The sequence below is a fragment of the Choristoneura fumiferana genome, chromosome 5 (genome assembly GCF_025370935.1).
Source record: "Choristoneura fumiferana chromosome 5, NRCan_CFum_1, whole genome shotgun sequence".
In the NCBI taxonomy this organism is placed as follows: Eukaryota; Metazoa; Arthropoda; class Insecta; order Lepidoptera; family Tortricidae; genus Choristoneura; species Choristoneura fumiferana.
This window is the reverse complement of record NC_133476.1, coordinates 11935551-11956163: the sequence shown is the minus strand read 5'-3', so window position 1 is coordinate 11956163 and position 20613 is coordinate 11935551. Positions and strand designations below refer to the sequence as shown.

The window sequence follows — 20613 nt, the reverse complement described above, 5'->3', positions numbered from 1 at the left end:
CCTCACAAGTTTCAAATCTAAAAGTCATAAACGTATCTTATTGACTCATGAATTCTGTATTAATATTCGAGTTTAAAAGCAAATCCAAGTCGCGATGCTAGCAGTTCTAGCGTTTCTGCACTCGTCGCTACCGCGAGCGCCTTTACTTCGCTCGCTCACTCGTGCGTTGTTTGTGAATTCTACCTAACACTCCTCCTCGCTTGACGCTCGTCGTCGCACCTAACGACATTTGATAACAGCTTTAATATGTCAACGTATTATTTCAACTCAGTAAAATCCTACCTGTCTTCGGCCAATTTTATCTACGCAGATTACGAAACTGATCGAAAGACCATTAAATCTACTTACAATATCATTGCCATGTGATAACTCTGCTTATCGTGTCTCGACGAACAGTTGTTCCGGTTAACTGAACAATTACGAAACAAACATCTGCTAAACGTAAATCTGCTTATCGCTATCCTACCGACTACTCGCGAACGAATTTAGGCGTAATGAAATATCCAAACGTTGCTCGCAAAAAGAAAAATCTGCCAATAGTTATCTCCGAAACGAAAATCTGCGTGATGAAACTCGGCAAAACGACAGGTCACCTTATAAAGACCCTCGGATTTTTTAGCCCCCCTATCTAGAGCTCGGGTGACTAACCACCTCGACTCGAGTGTACATTTGCTTTCTTTAAGTAGTATCCAGTTGTAAAATATACTATTCCCGACGCAAAAAGACATTTAGTATTGGCATCAAAAGTCGATTTTTGATTGATAGATAAACTTATCCAAACTTAATCTTTTGTTTCGAATTTATTTTAATTTTATACAGTCCTGCACAAGGCTTTACCCAGCCATGAGTAGACCGTGAATCGCGAAAACATCACAACACAACACTGAGGTAAAAACATTTACCTAAATAAATGTAACTTGTACGCGGCTCATGGCCACCTATTTGTCTCTTAGCATGTGCCTAACCTAAGTCAATCATCAGTTAAACTACGTTCGTTACATTGTACAAAACAAATCATTAATATTCTTTGATCATTTGTCTTTGAAGAGTTGCGATTCTGCAATAGCACTGACGCCAAAAGAGCTAACTGCATAAAGCTGCCCATTAGACAACGAACGAACATAAATCATGAAAATTGGTATTTATGTCAACTGTAAATGGAGAGTGCAGTCACTGCAATGGTTCACGGTGCTACAGCACGCACCGGCACACAGCACGTACGTACCATGAAATGCATCGAATGTGCTGCAACTGCGGGCGCTAGAGGCCACACATGCATTTGCCTTGTCGCCATTAACTAACAGATTTACTAGTATCGCACGGCGACAGGCTGAAAACAGTGACTATGGGAAAAAATCAATATGAAAACTCAGAATAAATTCTTCTGTCGTAGTTTGAGCGTACTCTATTGAGTACCTAGGTCTTGAAATTCGTATTTCTGTATAAGGTAATAAACAACGTTGTGAAACGGCCGGTGGGTCGTACTATCCTCTGTTCATGTGATGATGATACGCCTTTGAATTAATTTTATTACGCTATTGTCATCCCATTGCGTCACCACGGACACTTGCGCTATGCTTCATAGGTACCTGCATAATGCATCCATGGACGCTTATTTTATTATACCTATGGCACATTTATATCTATGGAACGTACTTTCACTCTTCCTTTAACAGCCGTTTCAAGACGGATATTATATTTTTTCTTTATATTTATGTAACTACATATTAATTAAATAACATACGTACCCACATAGAATCAAAATTGATTCCTTGTTTACACATCAGTACAACTTGATTCATAAATATGTAAAAGTAAAAGTACTACGTGTACCCATGTCGTTATTCTTTATTTTTTTTAGAAATTACTGTTTGAGAAAGAACTTCGTTTTTGATATAAGTACATATTATACTACTTATGTATGTAAACTCATTCAAGTATAAAATATTACAAGTATTTATTCATTCGAGTAAAATTTAACATTTCTTAAATGGAAATACACGTAGGTACATAACATCAGCCACAAGGCTAGTAGACGACTTTATTCGTCCGTGTGTTGCTTCGTACAACTATTAGGCCCTTTACTTTACTTACTACTACCTTACATTTAAACGACCAATTCTTGTATATATGTATATACATATATTCGGGGATCTCGGAAATGGCTCCAACGATTTTGATGAAACTCCGTATGTGGGGGTTTTCGGGGATCCATGACAAGTCGATCTAGCTTGGTCTTATTTCTGGGATATCACTTATTATCGAGTTACAATGTATAAATAGACATATATTATATAGACAAATCATGTTAAAATAGGCACGTGAACGTGACGTAACTTTTCATAAATAAAGAGGTTATGATTTAAGGTCAGCCGTAGACGCCCTATCTAGTACTAGTTAAATAGCTGCTGGTTGTTATTATACATACAGAACGTTTAATACTACAGAAACAGAACGTTGTGTTCATTGCGGAGTTGGACTTGTTCGTTGCGAAACACGCATTTATACGCGGCGGGAAAATGCTATTCTTACGTCCCTACAAGGCACTAACGGCACTCACTATTCTATTATAGTTCGAAATCAGAATGTTATTCCGTAATAATAGCTTGGTACAATTATGGACCATTTCTATAGTTGGTTTAACTGCCGCAGTGCCGTCATTTGTAAGAAAAAGTCTATCCTACTTTATTTTATACGCTATTGAGTAACTTATTAAACTTACTGGGCGTTAGCATAGGTACGTGACTCGAATAGTTTTTGGTTGTTTGCAATGACTTGTAATAATTACCCAGTAAGAGCGTTTCAACTCTGAACAACTTTGATTTGCGTGTACCTACGTCGATTTTTCACTTTTCACAAAAGGACTTTGTCTAACCTGCCTAGCCAAAATATTTTACTTGTTCTGTTAAATTCGTAAACAAATGTGTAAATTGTCATTACAATCATCACACGTGCGATTAAATTCCTTACAATTGTGTCACCACCACGTCACGTAAAACTTTTAGTATGGTGACTTATGTAAGTGGCTATTACTGCCACTAGTCACTATCCTACGACATTGAATATGTATAGAATACCAAAATTGATCCCTTGTTTGGCCATGGCTTCTGTTGCAAAATGTGAATCGACTAAGGATTGCGTTTCTTTTGTTTCTTTCTATGACAGTATGGTGGAGTCTTTACGCATAGATCTGCGATTTTGCTCCAATAGTTAGGTAACCTACATGGTAATATCATATTGCAAATTATGTAAGATACTTATTTAGTAGCACTTATTCTGTAATGGTACTTTACCGTCATTATCGCAGAAAAAGATCTGATGAGTGGCGAGTTAATGCATACCTACGGCTAAACAAAAGCGTCTTCACCTATATTTCATTCTTTGAAATTCATTTTGTAACATTTCCAAGTGTTAATGTGCCGTATCTTGTTCAATGTGTAATACCTACTTGCTTTGCAATTAAAACTGCAGGTCAATGCAAATTGTGATAGTTTTTCTTCTCATATATTGGGCATATTGAAAACTTTAGCTTTGAAAGTATGAACTTGCAGAATGTTATAATTAAAGTGAAAATGTGTTACGTACGTCAATAATAATTATCAGTAGTATAAAAAAACAAAGTAATCAAAAGTTTTATGATGCAATGAAATATTACCATCGGAGAGCGCCAACGCCGGCGCATACACAGCCACCGCCGTGTAGAGTATCATTTGCAGCATATACAGTATGCTCGCGTACACGCGGATCGACTTACAAAATCGCACTTCCTGAAAATAATACTATTTAAGAACGGGTATGATTTTATTGATCATCTAATAAATGCGTTTTTGGCGACCTAATAAATAATATCTGTTCCTAAAATAATATTAAACCACCAAATAATATTAAAACTGTTACCCAAATTTTATTTCAAAATTACTCGAAAATAATATTGATCATCAAATAATTATATTAGGTCCCAAAATATTAGATGTGTCATTTAAACTGAATCACCAAACAATATAGAATTGGCTTTCTAAAAAATTAATTATAGTTAATCACTGGAAAATAATATTGATCATCAAATAATGGAACTGAAATTTGACGATAATGATATATAATGAATGAAATAATAATAATAATATCTTCTCACAAATTACGCCCATTGATCTTTAAGAACTAAGATGATCTCAGGGGTGCTAGATACATCGATATCGAGACCGCATTAAATATTAAATTTATCTGTAAAGAATGTAAATCTTCAATCATTAAAACTATTTAAAAACGCATATACTTAATACTTATTTATGTTATCTACGCCAATATGCGGCTTTCTAAATCAAAGGTCTTGAGCTAGGCGTTGATGAGTCAGTCAGCCAGGCTCTTCTACCAAGAGAGTTACAAGTGCTAAATTCCACATAACTGTTATTTTTCTCATACAAAAAGAGACAATTATATTCAATTGTAGCGCATGTAATGTCTAGATACGAGTATAATAAAAATCATAATACCAACAAGTTTTTTTCAGAAGTTGTCGAACTAAATTAGCTCAAGATGAAAAGTGGAAGCTGTGGTTTAATTTTTTAATTCTATTACAGGGCCCGCCTTGTATATTCCAAAAACAATATAATGATTAACGACGAATACATTTCAAGTATATTAGAAATAAAAGGCGCTTTATCATTATTAATTAAATGTTAATATAAGAAAAGCTCCTGAGTATTAACTTACCTATTGTTTTAATCTTATTAAAAAAATTGTGTACCTACGCGGTGCAGCATCACAATCATCGTTACGGTAAAAATTCTAAAACTTTTTCCAAGTACGTACAGCTTTGTTTTCCTAGGTTCAGCGGTGCCGGTGTCAGTCAATTACCGCTCTCTCTAGGAAACACTTATTTGCGATTTGGCGATTTAGTTTACAATTTTACATAAGTAGATAACGTTCTATTGACTTCATTCACCTCTTTATTGCAGCCGCTATATGACGGCACCGCTGATCCTAGGAAATCAAAGCCAAAGAAAAAAAGCTTTTCCACGCAGATTTCGAAGTAGAAAGGAAGCCTCTGCTAGCTAGTGAGTGATAAGTATAGATGATGCTACATTGATCGAATGGTAACCTTACCAAGTATTCATAGCAAGAAGTCAGGCGCAGTCTCATGAATACTGGCAGGTAGAGGTGACTTGTGATCGGTACGACAAGAACAAAGGCGACACAAATCATCCAAAATTGCGCACCTCCGATGTACATCTCCGCTGGATTTCCTAACAACTCTATAGCTGTTACGAAACTGAAAATAATAAGAATTTTGCTGTACTGTAAAGTAGATTTGGTAATAGTATTTATCGCGTTTAAGAAAACATCGAGAAGTTTCCGCTGTTACCTTGCAGCAAGACTTAAGGCCATCGGGAATGTTCCCATGGAGGACCCTCCGAGGAGAAAATCATCGCTGGTAGTTTGTTTTTCTCCAAAATAAGCGTAAAATACGCCGATCGCACAGGAAACAATAAGCATAGTAGCCAACACGCTGTAGTCTTCCCAGTGGAACAATGCTGGGCTCTCGGTCTCATTTTGCTTAAATACACTACTTCTATTTGGGTTTCTTGCCGCGCTTGATAAATTTGGTGTTGCTGATGTCAGGGTACCAAAACAAGCTACACAAACCTGCAACAAAATTATTAATTATTATAAGTAATAAGGAAATACTAAGTACATATTTGATATTTGTTACGTGTACATATAAGAGCCTATAACGCCATACGGGTAAATTATCCATATTCCATATGTTTAGATTTATATTTATATAATATTATAAATGAGAAAGTAACTCTGTCTGTCTGCCTGTCTGCTACGCTTTCACGCCTAAACCGCTGACCCGATTTTAATGAGATTTGGCACAGAGATAGACTAGAGCTTAGGAAAGAACATAGGCTATCTTTTATCGCGAAAAAAAGGCTTGAAGGTGTTGAAATAGGGGAGAAAAATGTATATGATGGAAGTTCGTCATAGTCGAAGATAAAACTATGAATCTTGGCATTTAGGCACTTTATAAGAAACAAGTAAATATTTGTTTCAGATCTTTGAAAATTCGACCTGTGAGGGGATGAATAGGGGATGAAAGTTTATATGGAAGGTCGTCATCATCGAAAATAAATCGATGAATCTTTATTAAACTTGCCATTTGGACATGTAATAAGAGATAAATAGATATTATGTTCGAGCGTTTTTTTTTAATTCATACCTGTGAGGGGGTGGAATAGGGGATGAAAGTTTATATGGAAGATCGTCATTATCGAAGATAAATCGATGGTTCTTTATGAAACTTGACATTTCGGCACTTAATAAGAAAATTAATATTAAATAGATATTTATTCGAGCGTTTTTGAAAATTTTACCATCTCAGATGAAATAGGGGATGCAAGATTATGAAACGCCGTCAGAATCAGCAAGATAAATCGATGAATCTTTATGAAACTCGGCATTTAGGCACTTAATAAAAAAATAATAGATATTTGTGTGAGCGTTTCTTTAAATTCTACCTATAACAGGATGAAACAGGGGATGAATCTTTGTGCTTAGATATTTGATAAGAAAAAACAACCGGTCAAACGCGAGTCGTCTCTTATGAATATCCAGTGTTAGCAGAGCCCCTCTCATAAGCAAAATGTACGCAATGTGGGGTCATTTTAGATGGCTTATTGACAAGGACAGCCAGACATGAAAAATCATGATTTTCAGATTTTTCTTATGGATTGTTGTACGGTCTTAACAACGTACAATGTTGACGCAGCACTTCCACTACTTACTTATTTTAATATGATTGCATTTTACTTGTACTTGAGCCACTTCTAACATAGCAAGCGTGTAGTACACTTGTGTTTATCAATAAACGTTTTAATCAAACCGATCGGTCTATCAGTGTATCATCATATCAGTATATCTGTATTAATATAAATCAGCTATAACATACTGATTTGGTCAGTATCAAGAACATATCAAAATCAAGAAACTTATATCAACATCTTAACAGCATCCTATCAAGCATTATCAAGCATATATATCACTAAGGGTTGTATTGGGTGTATCAAGAACCCATACAATCGTGCTATAAGAGCTACCTTCATACAAACTTTCAACTTTCTACAATAGCCGGAGTGCCCTATAACTTTTTCGGTTAAGGTGATTGTAGCTTTTGATTGATTTGACTTAGAAGTTTGTTTTTTTTCACAGCGTCTGGGACTATAGACCTGAGTTTAAGGTTTTAATTTCAAATTTCAACTCGGTTTCCGAGATAAAGCTAGATTCTTGACAGACAGACGGACGGACGGGACGGATAGCAAAGTGATTCTATAAGGGCTCCATTTTTTCTTTTTGAGGTACGAAACTCTAATAAACATTTGTTCTGGCGCTTTTGCAATTTCGAGAACCCCCGCTGTACCCCAGTTTGCATCGGCGTCACGTGGAGGAACACGTGTCTTCGCACCTTTTTCAGTATTATTGACACGAAAGTAAGGATTTTAAGCATTTTTTGTAGATTTTTCATTAAACTATGGTTATAAATTCAATATGTTTGATACTTTTTTAAAATTAAACGTATTTCGTAGATTATCGTGGACTAGATCGCGTGTTAAAGTGGCACAATTTAGTAGGCTAAAATTCGAGCTTGATATAAAATACCTTAGGTAATCAACAATTAAACATTTACGCATGGGACACACCTAATAAGACAGATCAAAGTTAAAGTAATTAACACTGTTTGATTATATTTGTGCAAATTTTATTAACTTATTAAATAAATACGTCCCAAAATTATGGAACACATTGTATTAGTTTTCACGTTTCATTGTTAAATTACGTAGTGTTTCATTCTATACACTTTCCCATTTTTTACTTTTTATTTTTTTCCTGACCAACTACATATTCTTAAAAAATTACCTAAGTACCTAAAGTAAAAAAATTAGACTTCTATCTGTCAAAACAAAAGATTTATGAGATTTTGACTTTTATGTGTTTCATTTACCCTACTTCCCAAAGTTACTATTCCACGCGAACGAAGTCGCGGGCAAAAGCTAAGTAATAATATATTTAAAATAATAATGGGACTATCAAGATATTGCAGCGCATCGGGTATGCTTGCTGTGGCCTGTGTGGATGATTTTTATGCTATGATGCGCAAAAAAATGACATTTATAGGAAGAAGGGTGATGGGTAGTCCAAATAGTATACTACGAGTACTGGCTGGACGCATGGATAGTTCTCTGCAGAGGCACTGGGTTACGGCTCTGATTAATCCAAACGCTGGGCAGGTTTATTTTAGAAATTAATTGTACCAAAGTAGATATGGAAATTTGAATTGTAATTTAATTTAACGTTTATAATTGTAATTTTGATTTTAATTTAATTTAATTTTAATTTTAATTTATTTATTGTATTATTTAAAATTTAAAATATCGTAACTTTTGATTATGTATGTTAGTTTGTAAGGTTTTTTTATTGTATGGGCCAAGTTGTCTGAAAATAAATATATTGAATTGAATTGAATAAGCCTAGAAATATGGACAATATTGGGAAATATTTATTTGTATTTCGGACGCGTCTTCAAATTAGCGTCCATACCTGACATCTATTAAATAAAACACATTCATATCAATCACGTCGTAAAACGTGAAGTGTAATTAATTGCATAATCGACGAGTGGGCCGGCGCAGGCGCAGCGCAGGTCGCTCAATGAAATAATTTTTCGCTGGATCAATTTGATTCCATCAGTCGAGCTATTTTTCAATTGAGAAAAGTCAAAAACCGTGACCGATCAATAAACAAACGTTAAAGCTACATAAGTAGGTACACCGCAGAGCAATACTTATACGTAGCTAATAGGCGTCTATTCATTTTAAATGGTGCAACTTAAAACAACTGAGATTCAACAGATTTTGGTTAAATAAATTACTCGTGGAGAATCAGCCCAATCTTCAGTGGAACATCAAATTTTAAATCCGTGATTTAAAAATTTCAATACAACAATGTAATCAAACCAGCCTCAGTACTTAAATTCATAGACTGTTGGGTACAGGCCTTTTTACATATTGTATATATTTCTTATTTTTAAATATTTTGGGATAAGTTTGCCTTCGTGCATACTTATATCTTTACGTTTATCAATTGTGTTTGTTTATTTATTTTGTACAATACAGAGTTTACATACCTACACACATACCTACATATTTTCAACGTCGCTTGCCCGGTCATGTATCGATTTCATCCACAGTTTTCCATAATAATTAATTAATAACATACTTAAGATGTCACAAAAAACCACGAGTAGAACTCGCGTGAAGACTGGATACAACTTAATATTTTAATAATTGGGTAATTATTTGAGGTGTAAGATAAATGTTACAGAAATAAAAACACACATTTTGATGTGGTTTGTTTTATTTTGAACATAAGGATATTACCGATAAGATGCTTTATATTATAAGAGATCGATAAAGTTTATTTTGGTTAAAAAAAGATTTTAACGGTAACGAAAATGAGCATCGAGACCACGAAAAAGAACATTTTGTTTATTTTAAAATCTTATATTGTACTATTTGAATGAAAACGATCATAATGAGAAAACGAATAAGCATTATTTAATTAATCAGGTATCAACAGAAATAGACAATCGATATCTATATAAAAAAAAATTAAAACTTGACCACGAAAATGACGACTTCTCATTTTGTAACCTTTAAATACTATCTAGAAATTACTTAATAAAGTAAGATTAATAACTTCAACTCACAAACAAAACAGTTTTCAATACCTTCCCCCCGTGCAGGTCTACGGTAAACCAGAACGAAATTATGTTAAAACGAAACAACACAACAAAATGCTCCTCTAAATGACGACTTTTAATATTTAGATATATACATTTGTACATTCAGGGCAAATAATTCTTGAACTCTTTAACAAAATTGGCGACGCACTGGTCATAATTCCTATAACCACACCTGGAGCATCAAAGTTTAAATCAATTAAATTAACGCATAAACGATTACACTGTAAAAAGCTTCGTGTTCTGTATACTTTAAAAATCATCTTTAATCAGTTTCGTGGCCCATAAATGATGACCACGAAATTGAAAAGCTCTTATTGCAGTAAATATCCTATATTTGAAGCAAATGTCAATATTGAATAATTAACAAATACCAGTAAAACTACCCAATACTTACCAAGTCGCAACGTAACGAAAATGACGCTCGATCTTTGACGCAAATCTAACTGTACGACTTCGATAAACATTATAATATTGACGCAGTCTTATTTTCAAAGTTGCTTATAGTTAAAAAAGGATTTACAGGAGGTTTGACCTCATACCTACGAAAATGAGTATTTTCAACGGGAAATGTAGAAAAAAATAGTCTTATCAATGTCGTAAATGTTTGCATGCATGGTATATCATATTATGAACATTCAATCCATGTTTTAAACAGCAAGTTTTTCTATACCTTGTATTTTTACAATACTACCAGGATAATCCGTGATACGTAACTGACGTTTATAAAGTGTTTATTTATTTTACCACTTGCTCGGTCAGTGATTTATCCACAGCAACATAAAATTAATTAATAACATACTTAAGATGTCACAAAAAACCACGAGTAGAACTCAATTGAAGACTCTCAAATAATATTTTAATTATGTTTCATCCAATAACCTAAATCTAGATAAATATATATCACACAGTACAAATTGACAATTTTTTTATTTTATTTTATGTTTTTGTCACCAAAAATGCCCCGTAAATTCAAAATTCATTTGTTTGCGTAGCACGTTTAATTTCAACTAATCGATTTAATACAGTCACCAACACCAACATAAATATCTGATACGACTCTATTTGTAGAGCCGGTAGGACGTGTCAGATATTTTTGCACGGTCCGCTGTGGCAGGTATTAATGCAGGTGACTGTACACTCGGAGCGAATTGGGTGAGACAGACGGACAGTCATTCAGACACTCGAGTGATCTTTTAAGGCTTCCGTTTTGTCACTCGGATGCACGTAACTCGAAAAAGTAGAAAGACCTATGCAAGGGTTTGCCGTAGCGGTAAAAATGAATTATTTTATAAAAAGCGATTAATGCTCGTGGTCATCAAACAGTTCGTCTCAGTATTAAAGCTAAGTGCGTTCGAGACGCAATTATAGACATGGTCCTTTGCTTGCTCACGCGCAACGATAACAAACGAGCGAGGCGAAATAATCCGGTTTGCATCGGTTGGGGCTTCCTCGAACCGGATGGTTCCGGAACTTAACTACAGCGTCTAGCAGGCATTCCTTTACAGTGACGACTGGACGTCCCGCGCCTCACATTCCAAACAATTAGGATTATTCCTTCCATCACTTGACCTTAAACATTACGAGTAGGTATATTGTTTTGTAAATTTTGATCTACTATAAAGAATTCCCTTAGGCTGCGGCTCCATTAAGGCGGAGAGTGAGACGAGCGGAGCGGAGAGGAGGCCATCGACCAATCCCTACACGTCTGATGATAACGAGCCGGAGACGAGATGTGGATTCAACTATATGATTGGTCGATTCCTACACGTCTCCTCTGCGCTCCGCTCGTCTCCGCCTCAGTGGAGCCGCAGCCTCGCTTGTTACGATATACCAAGTAAGTAGCCTTAATAGATACCTAGTCTAAGAACTAATTTCGCTACTAAATCATCATAAGTAGGTGATTTGATAGCAGCATTAAAATAGGTTAGCTATAGAGTGGCTGATTTGATTTTCCATTGTATTCAATGATATCACCTATATAATGATTTGACGCGCCATAGAAAAATAATTGGTTTATGAAAACCGGCTAAATGCGAGTCGGATTAGCGCATCGAGGGTTTTGTACAAGTTCATAAGGAGGTAGGTATACGAAAAATACGCTATAAACAGCTGCAGCTGCAGGTGGTAGGACCTTGTGCAAGGTCCGCCCGGATTGCTACCACCATCTTGCTCGCTAATCCTGCCGTGAAGCAGCAGTGCTTGCATTGTTGTGTTTCGGCGTGGAGAGTAAGACAGCCGGTGAAATTACTGGCACGTGAGGTATCCCATCTTAGGCCTCTAGGTTGGCAACGCGTCTGCAATACCCCTGGTGTTGCAGATGTTTATGGGCGGTGGTGATCTCTTACCATCAGGAGACCCACCTGCTCGTTTGCCATCCAGTCGTATAAAAAAAAATATATATATATAAACGGCCTTATCTATAACCTAAGTCTATGACAAACCAGTGCTATTAGAGCCTTTTAAGTAAAATGTATGCAGTGTAATAAACCCTTATTTTTATATTCTATTTTTGTTATTTAACGCTGTACCTAATGTACAGTGTCATATTTATGCAAGGTGTTAATTAAATACCTCTGATACACCACAAAATTATTTTTTCATTTTTAGTTAGTTAATTGCGTTTATTTTTGAATCCCTTAATTTTTTTAAAAGATATTCGTCTGTTTTGCTAAGTCAGTAATTCTACTTCATTTCTAACTCTACAGTCATAATTAGTAGTTTCTGTTTTCTAATAAATAAGACTACGCATTATCGTTTCGTTATGACACATTTATTGGTTTTCAAAGTATATACCCTCCCTAATTACACACTTTTGCATTCGCTGGAACCATTTTGAAAACCAGTGGGTGTAGTCTCCTTAGGGACCTCTTCAATGACCTCGTGGAAAACATTCACTGTCATTTCCGGACATGTAAACCGTAAACCTCTAAGTTTATCTTTGATCTTCGGGCACAAAAAGAAATTGCATGGTAGAAGATCAGGGCTGTATGTCGGATGAGTCATTAATTCTACATTTGAGGCCTCCAAATACGCATTCGTTGCTTTAGCGGAATGTGCCGACGCGTTATCGTGATGAAGGACTATTTTGCTACGGGGACGCATTTCACGAATTTTGTCAAACACTTTGGGCAAGCACGTGCTCACATACCAATCTGCAGTTACTTTCCTTTGGTTTTCGTGACACAGTTGTGTAATGTCTCGATTTTCCGAAAAACGAAGCAACCATTTTCTTACCTGTGCTTCGACTTATTTTTACTTTCGTCGGCAAGTCTTCAAAAGGAAAGACCCATTCAGCCGTTTGCGTTTTTCTTTCCGGTTCAAAACAGCATACCCAGGTTTCGTCACCTGTCACGATGTTATATACCTACAGCCATTGATTATCCTCCGTCAAATTTTTTTATCATTTTGCGGCACCACTCTACACGCAGTCGTTTCTGTTCTTCTGATAAATCATGCGGTATCCATCGAGTGCAAAGTTTCCGAACCATCAGATGCAAATGCAATATCTTTTGTGCCTTGCCTCATTCCAATGCCTAAAGTAGTATGAATTTGTTGACATGTATTTTTTTGTCAGTTTCAATATAATATATATTTTAAATTAGATTTCAAATAAATAAAGTCCTTCAATTAGTTGTCGTACAGTATTAATATTAATATCGGTAACCGCAGTCGTTGGCCGGCCTTCACGTTCATCGTCATAAAGATGGTCACGTCCTCGTCTAAACTCACTAAACCCCAAATAGACAGAGCTACGACATGGGGCTTCATCGCCAAATGCTAATAGAAGCCTTTGACATCTCTCTTGTCACAACGGAAATCTTAAAAAATCATGGATCGAAAATTTTCACGACTTAAATTAATTGCAACAGCGACACAGAAATTTCAATCCAACACCACGATGAAAAAACAAATGACAGTCTCGCAGATTAAAAAATAATATACTGCCAGAAAGTTATTTTTTCAAATCCTATTATTGCTTTTTTTTAAAAGCGGTCAGTTCCAGAAACTTTCAGTATGCCCCTCCCTGTTTATATTATATAATGTCATTGGTATTCCCAGTACTGTGGCGGGAATCTTGCTACTAGAAAAAGTATTTTACTTATTAAAATACTATTTTCATTACTAATTATATATAATTAGCACAGTAAATTCCAAGTATAGTACAATGTGCATTATGGGACCTAAGAAGGGGATTACTAACAAGAGTATTAGAAGCCCGACGCCGGAGGATTCGGATTTCGATTCGAAATTCCGAAACGGAATTCCGAGTGTATGTGGCCGCCCTTAAGAGCGTTTATACCTGCTGAGCTGGCAACGTTGCATTTTTGTTACTTTTTCTCGATTATTCCATAAAAATTGAATGAAAATTAAAATGTGGTCTGATTAGAACTCTTCTTAATATCTATCTAATACTTTTAAACGAGCAATTCTTTTATATATATAATAGTACATTGTGTCTTAAGGGCGGTAAACAAGGAATTACGAACGAGAGTCTATTAGAAGCCCGAAGTCGAAGACTGAGGGCTTTAATGAGTCGATGTTCGTAATTCTAGTACCGCCCGTGCGACATACAATGTTTTTCATCACATTTGCGAGTAAAATTGTATATTTGTAAAAGAAAAACTCCAATATTTTTTCAAAAATTGCCGATACCGCTGACTACGCTCTTGGCAGCGCCAGCCTCCGCGCCGCCCTAGCCCTACCCCAGCCTGACCATGTGCCCGACGTGCGCGCGCCGCGCTCCTGCACGCCAGCACGAGCAGCATGCCATGCAGTATCACACTCATTTACCGACCTTGGGCTTCATGACAACAAAATTAGTACGGGCAATGACTCATTTACCGACCACGGGTTTCATGACAAGCACATTAAGGTCGAGGGTTTTATTTGGGGGGTTGCAACCAAGGTAGCTTGCATGTTTCGACACTGTTTACGAGCAAGTGTGATGAAAATATATTTCTGGGATCACGAAAACGGCTCCATGATTTCGATGAAGTTTTGTAGGTAGGGGTTTTCGGGGATGAAAAATCGATCTAACGTGGTCTTACCTCTGGGAAAACGATTGTTATCGAGCTTTAGCTCGGTCGCCCAGGTACTATAAGTAAATGTGTCTACTCCAATAATTATTCGTGATAGACTTTTATATTCTTTAAAAACGAATTAATATTTATTAACGGTTAATGGAGAATCACATTACTAACTAACGGGTTATAATGAAATTTAGTACAGCATTACGCCCCGGCGAAAGGCAAGGGCTATATTGATTTACTTTGAAAAAGGTTTGCATGATATATAATTAGGCATTGTCGAGCACGTGGTGTGAAAATAAAAATGAATTATTCAATAATAATACTCTTACTCGTACCAACTAACTTGAGCCTTCTGCGTCGTGAAGTACAAGTGGCTACTATTTAAGTACGTAAGTTATTAATTACCCACTGAAATGAATGAAACACGCTTTGTAAGTTCGTGTTGAATTAACTTGGTCAAGGCTCAACGAAGACGAGTTAAAGAAAAAAATTTAAAAGTGATCTCTCCCCTTTTTAGGGTTCCATAGACGAAGGGTAACAAGCGGAACAATCGCTTCGCTGTCCGCCTGTCTGTTTGTCACGGGGCTGTACCTATCTTAGAACTGTATTAGATATAGGTACAGCTGAAAATTACATATATAAGTAATGTGTATTTCTATTGGTGCTGTAGTTACCGTTGTTACTAATGGGTAATAAATAATAAGAATAAAAAGAAATTAAAAAGCAAGAGCACGCAAAATATATTTAAAGTATTTACAATTTAATTTTTAAATGTTTTGCCTAAGCCCGACTCATTTTTGACTAGTTATTGTTATTTTTGTTGATACGCAGTATCAACCTCTACCATTATTCCGAGTTTGAGGTTTGTATGTTTTAACGTTACAGAAGGAAAATAAAGAACAAGAAGAAAGGGGAACCCCATACAAAAACGTATTGTTTTCTCTTAACGCCCAAGTCAAATTTTTGATTTATGAACATCAAACTATGTCTTTTATGAGTTTAATAGAAAATTACAATAAGTCCATTATAAATGACTCTGGGCGTTAAGAGGCTATATCCTTAACGTTTAAGCATAAAAAATCTCAAACTGGGACTGATGAATAATAGACATAAATATACTGCAAATCAACAAATAACTAAAACCAGTCAAGTGTGAGTTGATCTTAGGGGGAAAAATAATAATGAACTAAAAGAATTTCCTTTCTCACCCGCGACCTTACGATAGCTAAGCTTATGCAAAGTACGCGTGTTCATGCAGTTCCTCCACCTCACTGTAAGAACACACACAAATCACACAAACCCATCTATCACCACCACCACACTACACTGACGCGTTTCGAACTCAACCAGAGCTCATCTTCAGAGTGACACAATCGTACACCATGCTACCAGTTGTTAGACTCCAAAAACTGACAACTGGTGGTGTCTAACAACTGTGTGCCCTGTGTGCGAGTTCGGTTCACACTTGACCGGTTTTTACCGTTGTAAATACCGTTACTAAATTGCTAAACTTTGAGTAGGTAGATAGACTTTTTAATATGGATTTAAGATAAAATATGTATGGATTGTTTTGATATGCAAGTATATCCTTTACGTTGGAATGACATGTTGTTGGCGAAAAGTGTAAGTTGTGAGCGACGAAATTATCACGATAAAGAGTCTCAGAAAACCACAATAATTATGATAGTAAAATCTTTGTAAATTTTACACAAAAGCCTTTTGAATCGAATGAAAGTCCCTAGTACATTAGTGCTTTATAAATGTTTATTACGTAAGGTTTATAAATGCTACCGTCATTTTATTGGACTTGGTAGCTGCATTTTATAATCTCGCCATTATTACAATTTATGTTATTTCATCTTTTGGAAATTCTAATAATAGCGGTTAAAGACATGCCATTTCTAAAATTTTGCTTGTTAATAAGTACATGTACATCGCACCTTTAAAATTTAAGTTTTTTTTTTATAAAAGTATTCACATTTCCAAAATAAACTTTAAATACAACACAATCTGGTTGAATTTTAAAATGAAAAAAAAAAAACTAATTATTTCATTTTAATTTAAAGATGCGACATATCTATATATAATTATCTAATGCTGATACTGAGCGCAAAGTCTGTATACTAATACGTATTTTAAAAGGCAATCGTTGCTGACTCACTTATCTATCAAGGCACAGCTCAAACCACTGAATGGACAGTTATTATGACGTAGACATCCAAAAAGAAAGAATTTTCCAGAATTCCATAGAGTGCCGAAACATTACCGCTAATTAAACACGAGTGAAACCGCAGGTAAAAGCTATTATAGTCATCCCATCAAATGTTGGCAGACATAGATACTACCTTAGGCAGATCAAATCTGAATAAACCATTTTTGAACATGAAACTGCTATGACTCACTCTTAAATGATATTGCCCCGGATAATTCACGTCTTAAATCGAGTTTAGCTGGACATGTTTCGGGCTAATCCGTAGCCCTTCTTCTTAGGCGCAACGCGACTCGGCGGCTGCTGCCACACGCGCACTGCATACAACATGTCGAGTATTGTCGAGCTAAACTCGATTTGAGACGTGAGTTATCCGGAACAATTTTAATCTGATTGTACCTAACGAGACCCTAGCTAAGTAAACTTAACGAACCTAAAGAAAAATCAGGCGTGAAATTAAAGTTTTTTTTTTTGTTATTTCAATTGGGTTACTTGACATCGTGTTTTGTACTGGGCAGAAGTCGAAGGTTAATACGTGATCTGGCTAATTATCATAGGTATGTTTAAAAAATCGTCTGATTACCATAGACCGTCGTACTGCATAATATGTAGGAATGGTTCCTTCACCTTCACTCAGTTACTTAATTGCTCTTTTGAAATAGGCGATGTGCAACATTTTAAGTTTTTAGAAGCCGGTTCATATTTTTGGAATGTGAGATAAAAGGTATTACATTATATACTTTATGAAGCTTATATTTGTAGCGTGCTTAGGTACAGGTGAGTACATTGGCGCAACTATATACATTGGCCCGGCTGTCTAACTGTTTACATATACAGCAGTCATATGAATATTTTTAATTATTCCTCAAATGCACACAAACGAAACGGAACGAAAAGGGCATCAGGGGCGTATTTATCCTAAGGCCAAGGGGGGCCATGGCCCAGGGCGGCGGGTTGTGAGGGGCGGCGAAGCCATTGCAGGTTTTTTCTTAAATTAAATATTTTATCGGCACAACTTCCAATTAGGTTCAATTGTCACCAAATCAGGATCTTATGAATAGATCCCAGACAAGTTGAGGGGACTATTGTAGGCATACCTTTGTTGGTGATTTTGGGTTTATTTAGTAACTCGTGCGTTTGCTGTTGAAATCATCATTTGGTGAAGTGAAACTGATGAGGAAAGACCACAATTGGCCACTGGAACTACTGAAGCAGTTCAACGATTATTTTATGGGTTGTGATTAGATTACTTTAACCCAGTTGCTAAGCTATTTTAATCGTCGCAATACATAATATGGTGAAGTGGGACGGATGGTGAAGCTCTGGGAGAACTCCTTGACAATTATACCTTACTGTTGAAGCCGTATTAAGCAGTAGGTTTACCTAATAGGTAATGAGATCCGATGGACTGACATTGGTTATCTGAGAGAGAGAGTGGATTCTCTTGTATTTTAATGGCTAGCCACTAACACTTCGTTAAATTTGGGTATATAAGTTGGGTAATTAAAACTAAAAACTATGCATCTAGTAAATTGGTGGCAAGATTAATTTCGTTATAAAAATTCCGCGTTGCGTTAACGCATCAAACAATGTTAAGTGTTAAAACACTGAAGTTAATATACGTAAACTATATATGATGCAATAATATAAAATACTAGTTGGTGCTCGCGGCTTCGCCCCCGGTGTTGTTTTTTTTAATTTTCTAAATCTTCTTTTATAAGAACTTTTTCCTGACAATAGCAAACACAACAAAAAAAGAATTAGCGAAATCGGTCCAGCCGTTCACGCGTGATGCCGTGACCAAGGGAAATAGGGATTCATTTTTATATAATTTTTTATTATTAAAAATTAAATTTTTTGGTAAGGTGCCAGTAATATCTATATAAAAATCGTAACACTGCTTCTTGCACTTGCACAATTTATTTCATTGTAATCAGTTCCCACTTTTCAATTACGACTCTTGTCAATAAATGGACAGTAGCTCTTGTGCTCTCGTGTAGGTAAGTAGTTAAATTTTTCATTTTCATTTATCTATAAATGTTTAAAGGTTAACTTCAAAGTTCAAACACTAAAGACGGTCGTAGTCGTAATTTATCGCGCCGTTTTGATGCAACATTCACCACTGTCTCTCTAATCCATACATTGTAACGTACTTACCATGATCCTGTAAGATAGACTTGGAGCACTGATTAAGCTACTTGACCGGAGCTTCCTCATTTTGAATTAAATTAAGTTCAATCAATGGTGTAAGTCAGGGTCAGTAGTAGCGATGGCGATATACGAAGTGAACCACCAGAGTTGTTTACATGGGATGATGATGATCCCGTGATTGATGTTATGCTGTCGGTTTCCGAGCGCACTGTGAGCGGGACTAGCTGTGATGGGAGCCGACCATGCACACCAATCAGTGGTAATTAACTCGCCATCAAGATGGGACAGTTCGTTAACCGAAGTGTATCACGACCACTTCACACTTGGACACAACTTCCGAAGTGTCTCTTTCTCTCATCATTTTGATAAGTTAGCACAAGCAGGATTTTTGAAATTAATTGAATCCGCAAACAATGTTTGTGGATCGTAAAGTTCCTTCGGTAAAACAGTGAATGAATGCCATTTCGAGTTTATAAAACGGCGATAAGAAGTTTTCTGTGCAATAAAACGGACTGTAGCTGCAATAACAGTGATTTAACTTCTAATGTTGTTGTAGTACACAAAAAAGTAGGAAGTTTATTTTGAAATGTTAAAACGACATCATTTTTCATATAAATTTCTTTTATAGATATTTACACCTACACCTTTTAAATGTTTTACGTTTCGGCGTCGCACTTTGCTAAGAAATCGAGTTATATTTATAACAGTTACACTGCACTGCAAGCGAACACTAATTCCTACATGTCAATAAATGTAATGCATTTGCAAGTGTATTATAAAACAAGGTAAATATTTTTTACTATTGTTGTAAAATGATTGGTCGTAATCAATCCAACACAGTCAATACTTGTAGTAACACTGAATTATCGATTTGCATTAAGTCTGCACACGTGGGATTTTGTTCTAGACACATTTTGTTGCCGCAGGTGTTTTCAGGTTACTCACAGGTCGCTTTTGTCATTGAAATGAAATTGATAATGACGTTTATGTAATACCATTATTTACTTAAAAACCACAAATTAAACGGTTCAATACCCAGGAATAGTCCAAATAGTTTCGTCCTTTTCGGAAGACCGTTCTTCAAGCATCGTAAATTGAATCGTTTAATCTGTAGGTGTAGTTTTTATAAATCATACCATATCACACGAGATCATACATACCTTATATTGATTTGGGCATTGTGGAGGTTCATATCAATGAAATAATAATGTAATATTTTTTGCCTAATTTGCCTAATTTACAGCTATGTCTGTGCGACAAGTATACTGGTAACATGCAGAACCCGCCCGCCGTGCTTTAATTACATTAGATACCTACCTCATTTTATTATTTCTACACCTTTTATTTTTTCCATAAAATTATTATTTCTAAAGTTCTTATAGATCATTTTGAGACCTCCGAATTAACAGACGAAAACCTTATAG

The 20613-nt window shown here is 35.8% G+C and overlaps 1 protein-coding gene across 1 annotated transcript in view; it reads right to left on the bottom strand.

Moving 5' to 3' along the window:
• LOC141428131 (sodium-coupled monocarboxylate transporter 1) overlaps positions 1 to 20031 on the bottom strand; it is a 44249-nt gene extending 24218 nt beyond the window's left edge. Inside the window, exons 1-4 of the mRNA XM_074087898.1 lie at positions 19196 to 20031; positions 5363 to 5643; positions 5104 to 5269; positions 3656 to 3767 (exon numbers count right to left, since the gene is read on the bottom strand). Coding sequence (XP_073943999.1) covers positions 3656 to 3767; positions 5104 to 5269; positions 5363 to 5643; positions 19196 to 19255 — 619 coding nt within the window. The 5' untranslated portion in view covers positions 19256 to 20031. The remainder of the gene's footprint in view (positions 1 to 3655; positions 3768 to 5103; positions 5270 to 5362; positions 5644 to 19195) is intronic.
• Positions 20032 to 20613: the final 582 nt, after the last annotated feature.